The sequence below is a fragment of the Brassica oleracea genome, chromosome C7 (genome assembly GCF_000695525.1).
Source record: "Brassica oleracea var. oleracea cultivar TO1000 chromosome C7, BOL, whole genome shotgun sequence".
NCBI classification, from domain to species: domain Eukaryota; kingdom Viridiplantae; phylum Streptophyta; class Magnoliopsida; order Brassicales; family Brassicaceae; genus Brassica; species Brassica oleracea.
In genome coordinates this window covers 17,843,019-17,852,508 of record NC_027754.1, presented here as the reverse complement: position 1 = coordinate 17,852,508, position 9,490 = coordinate 17,843,019, and the positions used below count along the sequence as shown (strand labels likewise).

Here is a 9,490-nt window from a genome sequence, read left to right as displayed (position 1 = left end):
ATCAATCCATTTTGAAACCGATAGGCCATCTGCAGTCAACCAAGCTTCTGTTTATCCGCTTCAAAAAGTTCCTTCAACCATTGTGGGTTACCCATCGCCACATAAGATTGGTACCTCTTCTCCATCGTCACACTTTGTGCAATAGCTTGTGCACATTTGTTTGCTTTCGCGCTAACGACCAAGAAATTCCACTCCTGGAATCCGACCAAAACTTTCCTCAGTTCCGTACCTTGATATCTGAAAGCTGGCCATGCCTTGGGCTTGGTTACCGCACCAAACAAATCCGCAAACTCTACTTCAAATATAACTTTTTCCACATGATGACTTCGCATGGATTCAATAGCCCACATCAATGCGTAAAATTTTGCATCCAGAAAGGAACCTACATTTCCAAAAGCCCTCCTACTATGCAATATAGTTTCCCCTCTGCAGTTCCTCAGAACCAATGCTGCTCCAAGCATCTTTTTTTTTTACCACTGCAAGCCAACATTACATTTGAAAGAACCTGCTTTTGACACCTCCCACCTGTCTCTAGCCCGTAACTGTCTGTTTTCCGATTCTACCTCTTCATCCCTACAATTCTGAGCTTCAAACCACTGACTTGAGTCCTCGATAACTTTTGCCACCGTATCAGCCACCGAGAATTCCTTACCCTCGAAAAGAAACAAATTTCTTTTCTTCCATATAATCCAAATAATCCACAGGAAGGTGCGAGCAATTTCACCTGGAACTTTTAGATCACTTGGCAAAAAAGTAGATAGTTGAAATTTTCAAACAAAGTCATATTCTCATAACCTCGACGAGGGAATGAAAAATTTGACTGAGCCCACACACGCCTAGCCGCTGGACAGGTAAAAAGCACGTGATTAATATATTCGCCCTCCATACCACATCTTTGATAGTGTGGATCTATCTTCAAACCTCTAGACAACAAACCATCGTTTACAGCAAGAGCACTCGATAGAGCTTTCCACATAAAGATCCTGATCTTTGGAGCTGTTTTCACCTTCCAAAATTTTCCCAAGACATCGTGGATGGATGGTTTCGCTAGACATTCCTTTTGAACATCAGAGAAATCTAATCGCGAAGCCAACCAATACCCGGAATTTACAGTGTATCCTCCCTAATGAGTATGAACCCACTCGTAGCAGTCATTCTCTTCCATTACCGGCTTCTGTTTGAGAATCAATTCAATGTCTGGTGGGAAAAAAATTCTCCTCCCATTTCCCCTGTCCCAGGACTTACTTTGAGGATTAATAATATCAGAGACCTTTAAATCCACATCAAACAAGATTTGTTTTCGTAGAGGAGCCAGCGGAGTATCTCTAAATAGCCATTTATTAAGCCAAACATATGTCTCCCTTCCATAACCAATGGTCCTTCGTAGCCCTTTCACCAAAAGTTGTCGACCAAACAGGATACTCCTCCAGGCATACGATGGCCTCGACCCCATAGACGCATCCATAAAAGACCCGTTTGGATAGTATCTACTGCGAAGAACTTGTGCACAAAGAGAATCAGGGTGCATCAAAAGCCGCCAACCTTTCTTCACAAGCAAAGCTTGATTGAATTTTTAAATATCTCTAAATCCCATCCCTCCTTGATCCTTCTCCAGGCATAACTTCTCCCAGGCGATCCAATGAATCTTAGACTTCCCTTCTTGTATGTTCCATCATAAATTCGACATTGCGCTCGTGAGGTTCTTACATGTGGTCTTTGGGAGTTTGAAAACAGACATTGCAAAGACTGGCATTTCCATAGCCACATTTTTTAACAATATATCTTTTCCCCCAGCAGAGAGGAACCGACCGTACCAACCATGAAAGCCAGATTTCATCTTCTCCTGAATGTAGTGTAGCATCTCCACTTTGGAGCCACTGAAATATTCCGGTAATCCCATGTATTTTCCGGAACCTCCTTCAGCCTCTATACCAAGAATTTATTTTATTCTAACCTTCCTTGACATCTCAATCTTTCCACCGAAGGTTATGGACGATTTTGCAAGGCTGATCATCTGTCCAGAGTTCTCCTCATACACTTTCAAGATCCTACGAATATTTGTGTATTGCTCGTCTGTTGCTTTCACCATAAGCAGAGAATCATCCGCGAAAAACATATGATGTATCGCTGGACCATCTTCAGAAAGCTTAATCCCTTCAATAGCTCCGGTGCTCTCGGCTTTGTTCAGTAGATGAGACAACCCTTCAGTGCACAAATCAAATAGAAAAGGTGATAGCGGGTTCCCCTGTCTTAAACCTCTCTTTGGAGTGATATTTCCTTTCTCCTCTCCGTTGATCAACACCGAGTATGTGACAAAGGTCACACAGAACATTATCCAATCAACACCGAGTATGTGACATAAGTTTCTCCAAATATCTCCATTCTATTCGGTCATAGGCCTTAGACATGTCTGTTTTGATTGTAATGAACTCCGTTGAAAGAGACCTATGAGTACGTAGTCCATGCACCACCTCATGCGCTATAATGATATTATCAGAGACCAGTCTTTCCAGAACGAAAGCTGATTATGTGGGCGAGACCACCTTCTCCAGCCACGGCTTCAAACGTGACACTAGAACCCTGGATATGATTTTGTACACGACCGTTCACAGACTAATCGGTCTCAGATCAACCATTCTCACTGGATTTACCACCTTCGGAATCAAACATAGCTGTGTAACATTCCATTCCTGAGGAAAGATATATGTTGTAAAGAAAGCCCTTATCTCCTTGGTGATATCAGGCCCAATGATGTCCCAATACTTTTGGAAGAAGAGTCCATTTAGACCATCTCTACCAGGCGTAGTCGATGATTTGATACCAAACACTGCTTCACGTATCTTCACATCAGTAACCTCCCTTGTCAATCTTTCATTCATCTCCGCTGTTACCCTTGCAGTGAAGCCATTGAAAATATCAGATAGATCACCACCATCGCCCAAAGAGAACAAAGAAGTAAAATAATCCACAGCCACTTGACCCATTGCGTTGGCATTTGTAGCTTCTTGCCCCGTCTCATTAACCAATTTCAACAGTTGGTTCTTCTGTCTCGAGTCTTTCACCGAGGCATGGAAAAAACTGGTGTTGCTATCTCCTGCCACTAACCATTTGTCTTTGCTTTTTTGGCGCCAATACTCTTCTTTATCTCGAAATGCCTATGCCACTTCTGATTTCAGAAACTTTATTTTTTCCTAGTCAGGAGTTCCATATGAATATTCTGCCTCTAGATCACTCCGCAAAGCACAAATTCTCTCCTTTGAATTGATGCCACTTTCTCTCTTCCATCTTTCCAAACTCCTACGCACGTTCCCAAACCATTCCACCAACTATCTCTGATTATTCCCATTCTGCCTGTTCCATGCCTCCAAGATGCATTCCCGAACTTTCTGTTTACCAACCATCCTCTTATCAAACCTGAAACATCCTCGAGGTCCAGATTGGTGTCCAAACAAACGCACCAAGACAGGTTTATGATTGGAACTCATTCTTTCCATAAAGACTTGGACCGCAAGGGGAAATTTACGCTTCCACTCTTTATTCCCAAAACACCGGTCAAGCTTACTTTGGATGTATTTCTTGCTTAGCACTCCTGACCAAGTAAAACTATCACCAAAACCACTAAGCTCAACCATCCCACAGACCCTTACACATTCCTTGAAACTCTCGAAAGATCCCTCACTCCTACTTAGACCCCCTATCTTTTCTCCATTGTGTAGGATTTCATTGAAATCCCCCACGCAACCCCAGAAATCTTTTCTGTTCACCCCATATCTCATAAGTCTTTACCATATTATCTCATTTCCACGATGTCCCGGCTCACCGTATACAAAAGACATGAAGAAACTCACTCCCGCAAAATTAACCTCCACGTCAATGAGGTTCTTATCTGCATATCTGATACACAGATTCACCTTAATTATGTGACTACATCAGCGCCAAACCACCACTCAAACCAATTGGTTCCACAGTAAAAAGTCTATCATAACCCAGCACCACTTGCAAATCCACCACCATGTCTTTCCTCTTCTTTGTCTCCATCAAAAAAAATATATCTCAGGAAAACATTTTTTACGTATCTCCTTGAGATTGGGAATCGTCATGTATTGAGACCGTCCCAAGCCTCGACAATTCCAGCTCAGTATACTCATTACTGATTTTTTGGTTTGTTATGCCTTGCGATTTTTGAAAAGTTCCCTGCAGCCTCTGTCGCCTTCCTCTTCGATTCTAAACTTGCCTCCTGTAAGCCTTCCTCTCATCTATCTCCTCTATCAATATGAGTATTGGCTGACTTTGTTTTTTGTCTGCAAAACTTCTTGGGAGGTCTATGTCTTCCAGGCAATTTAATATTTTGTGTCCTGGAAGAACTAGCAGCAGAAAAAACCACTACTAAAACCCGTTGAATAGTCAAAGAAAAAATTATTCCCCTTCTCCGCTGAATTTGAGACTCTATCTCCTACACGATCAACAGAGTCTGACAACAAAGAAACATTTTCTTTCTCAACCCATGAACTTGAACCCCGTGATGCATTGTCCAGACTGTGGTTAGGTTTATTCTGTTTCGAGTAACCAAAAACAAAACCTTTCCCTTTGTCCACTTCATGAGTTATTATTGGAGGAGCTTCAAGACGCAGAAACTTCTTCTGCCCTAGCGGATCATTATCCAAATCAGATACAGATTTACGAACCCGTTCCTGCCTTACGCGCTTCTTTATCCAAATCAGATACAGATTTACGAACCCGTTCCTGCCTTATGCGCTTCTCACCTCCTTCAGCAGCCAGAATGTACTCCCTCATCTGTTGTAGGACCTCATGGTTGATCTTCCCCCGCCCCGTAGCTTTGTCTACACCTAATTGATTGTCATTCAGAACACCATACAGAGGATCATCTTTCTCGATAGTGACCACAAAGGTCTGTTTACCTTCTTCTTCCCTCTGATTCTCCTCTTTAACTTTTTTCCTCCAGTCCTTTGCTTTCACTTGACGCTCCTGGATAAGTAGGGGGCACTTATCCTTTTCATGAGTCAGGCACTGCAATGATAGCAACGTTTCTGAATCCTTTCGAAATCATACAAAATCGTGACCGATCCACCTCCTTTTGGTCGGTTCACCACTTTTGATCTTCTCACATGTCTTGAGACGTCAAAGAAGACCCTCACACGAACATAAGCATTTGTCTGCGGTTTATCTGGGTCAAAAGCAAACACATCCACTCTCCCAATGATATCCCCCAGAGCAGTAATAGCCTCTGCCGTGAAGTGATTAACCGGTATATTGCGAATCCGAACCCAAACCAATAAGTACTTTAGGTAATCCTCATCTGGCGTCTCTGTCCAGCGGTCAATTATTAGCGGTCAATTATTATGCTCCAATCATTGAACGTCCAAACTCTCTTACTTAGCACCTCCTTCAGATCATGCTCATACTTGAAAATAAATTGAAAAGTAGTTTTCGACAGAGCAATCCCATGCACCCTTCCATACGTCTGCCACTTCAGATCATGCTCATACTAGTGATGACACGTGTCATAGTTAAAATGTTGTAATGCTTATATTTTAATATGTAGGGGATTTAATAAAAAGTATACTATTAGACGTACCAACTTAATTTTCTAGTAATTCTATGAATCGTCTCATAAGTAAAAAATTGTAATTTTTCTCTTTTAATATAAAATGGATAAATGACAACATACTAATCACAATCTACAAACTGTTTCATGGTAGCATCTCTATTCATCTTATATATTAAAATAGAAGTCATGACTTATTTCATGTGTGATTTTTTAATTTGGACCATCACTTAGAAATCTTATTAAATGTATTTTATTAAGACTAATAATGCATATAATCTTTAAAATACTTTAATCATAATATCTTTTGATATCTTTTCATTTTATTTTAAAATTTTAACAAATCTGTTTTAAAAGATTTTTACAAGATCTTCATTTTCGAAATTATATTTAAATATTTATACTAATTTCGAAATTAGTTTGAAATATTATTATACATTAATATATTCAGTTATCATTTATAAAATAAAAATAAAATATTCTATAATATTTTATCTATTATATAATCATAATCAATCATATTAAAAGAAAATTTTTATATTAAGGTAAATATAATAAAATTATATTAAATTTATAAATTTATAAATTTTATTTTCGTAACTATAAAATATTTATGTTCAAAAATAAAATCTAATACGTTGGTAAAATGGGTTAACATTAGCAAACTATATAATATATGTATAAAAATTAACATGTATTTTTTAAAGCTAATAATATAAAATCTTTGTAACTACTTTAATCATAATATATTTTCATTTTAAATATAATATAATATATATTATATTTTCATAATATAATATATTTTCATTTATATATTATATTTAAAAATTCTAATAAATCTGTGTAAAAATATTTTAACAATAACTTAATGTATTTTAAGTTATCGTTTATAAAATAAAAAGTAAATAAATTATATCCTACTTTATCTATTTTATTGTCATGATCATGTTAAATTACAATTATTATACTTAAATAAATATGATAAAAGTATATTAAATTGATAAATTTATAAATTGTATTTTCATAAATATAAACTGTTTATTTTAAAAATATAATATGATGATAGGACGGTTTAAAATTAACAAACTATATAATACATGTCTAAAAATTAACACATCTTAGACTTTTGTATATACAATAATATATTATCTAAAATGAATAAGGATAAAAAATATTGGTAAAAAGAAATCTAGCTTTGAAAGACGGGTCAGAATTTAGCATAAATTAAATACAAAATAATTTTCAAATATGTTTTCTCATGAATATATTAATTTCCTTAATAACTAAATGCAAATATAATAAGATAAAAATATAATAAGAAGTGATAGATACAGACGGTTTTAAACAATTGATTAATTATAAGATGTAAATTATAAAATTATTGTATTTGAAATAGTTATATAAATATTTAAGTATACGGTTAACGTTAAAAATATATACACTTATGTTCTAAAACAATAATTTAAGTATAGAAAAGTAAAAATAAACATCCGCGCGGTTGCGCGGATCAAAATCTAGTTGGTAATATAATCCTTCCGTTTCAAAATGAGTGGTTCACACAAATTAATAAAATAACTGGAATTTATATATATATATATATATATATATATATATATATATATTTTAATGATTATATTTATTTAACCAATATTGTTTGAAATATCAATGTATTTTGCAATTGATATTAAATTTAAAATATTTATAAATTACATTGGAAATCTAAAGCTATACTTTTTGTATAACAAATAAAAAATCATCATAATGACATTTATGTGAAACATAGAGATCGACGAATACAAGATTTTATCTCTTCTTGGAAATAGTTACAAACATTTTTGCAAAATCATTCAGCGTCTTACTCTCTCGCTGGGGTTTTGCAACTACAGCCTTGATCTCATCTTCCGAAAAAGAGTCATCAACATAATAACAGGCAAGATTGAAGATTATTAGTATTATAGCATTTAGATGATACTTGTATAAAAAACATGACCTCTTTTGAAACTCGCATATTAATATCTTCAGTAAGCAACAAGTTCATAAGCTGTGTGATTTTTTTTTTCCAGAAAATACTACAAAGAGTGCCATCCATGATCGTAGCAACACCAGTTTTGCCTCATCATTCACCAGACCACTCTGCAAACACAATTTTCTAATTTAAGGCCAGGCCAATCAATTCTCAATTTCGTTAAAAGAGAAGCTCTGACTTCAGAGAAATGAATGTATCAGATTACTCGCTAAGTTGGCCGTGTATGACATGGTCTTTATTTGATCTCAGGAAAAACCGGCTTAGCCAAGTGTCAAGGATGTGATACTGAGGTAACTAAAATATGACAATCTTAATCGAATAAAATACATTACCAAATGTCTGAGGACTGAAGGTATGATGAACGTAAGAAGGTCAGCTTCTAGCTTTCCCTAACATAGTCCTGCAGACGAAAAAATGCAAATCAAGAACATTAGTATGAGTATAAATTATGAAGCCCTTAATAATACATCAGTAAATCCTCAACTACCTTCTTTGCAAAACGATCCCAGTGAGCGCAGTTAAATGACGGCCAACAAACCAGACAGCAGTTGGATGATGAATAGCATAATGAATCACGTTATGCCTAGCTGGTCTAGCAAGGGCTGCGTAAATCAAATGGCTAACCAACCAACAAGACTTAAGTTCTCATAAAGCCTGAAGAGTCCGATAAGTGTAGTCGATATACACAAACGCGAGGCCACAGTGACGAAGTTGAAACTAGGGAATCCCAACGGGTTCTGTCAAGTCACTGCTATGCTAGATAGTTCGCAGTTGGTGAATGTATTTTCAAAAATACAGTCATTTTGTTATGAAAATAATCTGTGCTTGGCAGGTGAACCGAGTGACGAGTCTAGTTATTCTGATTTAGAGACTAAGACTATGGATGATGATGATAGATAGTGAATCGTAATATTCTTTCAGTTCTACTACAAGATGACCACTCTCTTAGTGTTTTCATCGATTTATTAAGACACCTAGGAGCAAGATATCAATCAAGAAGACAATCTTCTTTGGGTATATGTTTTTCTTCTCACATAGACAACACATACGTATACAAGGGCAACCATACTAAAGGACAATGACCTCATTCAATCTCAATCTGTTGAGGAGATTCTTCTTCATTGGAGGCCATCCCATCTCCACCGACATCCTCTTCTGTAATACCAGAGGCTTCAACAGTTCGCGTCACCCATTCCTTAAGCGGTTCATCGGTTAGATCGAGTCTCAGTAGTCCAGCAAACATCCCACCCACAAATGCAATTGGCTCCTAAACAACCACATCGCAAGACACATCAACAATCACGTAAACCCTCCAAGAACACACAACAACAATAATTAGGGATAAAGAGTACCTTGAGAGCCTCTGAGAGAATAGGTTCTTGAGGAAGATTGAAACAACATGCTTTTGCAATTAGGGTTCTACGGGTCGGAGAAACTTGACGACCAACCGAAATTTCACTGTTTTTGATTCCGGCGGAGAACTGATTGATATAGAAGATTGTGACCGCCGACAACAGAGCAGTGTTAATAGATTGGAAAGAGACAAATCAGAAGGAAGACAGACCTGGTGAAGCCGAGAGATAAGGACGAGGGAGGACGGGGGACAAGAAGAAATTAGGACGAAACCCATCGCTTCTTCTTCTTCTTCTTCTTCCTCTGCTCAGAAAATATCAGACTCGAGCGAAAAAACCACAGCCAGACTTCTCAGCTTTTCTGCATTTTTAAAATCTAATTTCCCCTTATTTATTTTTTTACTTTCCAATTATTTATAGCAAAACTGTAATTGAAAATATATGTACGATGATTTACGGAAAATTGCCACATATACCACATTTACACTAATTATTTTTACATTCACTTTTAATGAAAGTTAAAAGATACTTATACCATATGCTGAA

The 9,490-nt window shown here is 36.7% G+C and overlaps 1 protein-coding gene across 1 annotated transcript; it reads right to left on the bottom strand.

Annotated features, from left to right (window-relative positions):
- Positions 1–8,482: 8,482 nt before the first annotated feature.
- On the bottom strand, positions 8,483–9,309 carry LOC106303786 (UPF0426 protein At1g28150, chloroplastic-like). The gene is made up of 3 exons (XM_013740105.1): positions 9,157–9,309; positions 8,945–9,073; positions 8,483–8,859 (listed from the first exon to the last, which is right to left on the bottom strand). The coding sequence occupies exons 1-3, from the start codon at positions 9,220–9,222 to the stop codon at positions 8,677–8,679; spliced, it is 378 nt and encodes a 125-aa protein (XP_013595559.1). The 5' UTR covers positions 9,223–9,309; the 3' UTR covers positions 8,483–8,676.
- Between the last annotated feature and the right edge of the window lie 181 nt (positions 9,310–9,490).

Bases quoted from the DNA above. Each gene is read 5' to 3' on its own strand.
- LOC106303786 (XM_013740105.1), bottom strand. From the start codon at position 9,222: ATGGGTTTCGTCCTAATTTCTTCTTGTCCCCCGTCCTCCCTCGTCCTT. The intron at 9,074-9,156 runs GTCTGTCTTCCT...TATATCAATCAG, and splicing joins TTATCTCTCGGCTTCACCAG to TTCTCCGCCGGAATCAAAAA. The intron at 8,860-8,944 runs GTACTCTTTATC...GTGGTTGTTTAG, and splicing joins TTCTCTCAGAGGCTCTCAAG to GAGCCAATTGCATTTGTGGG.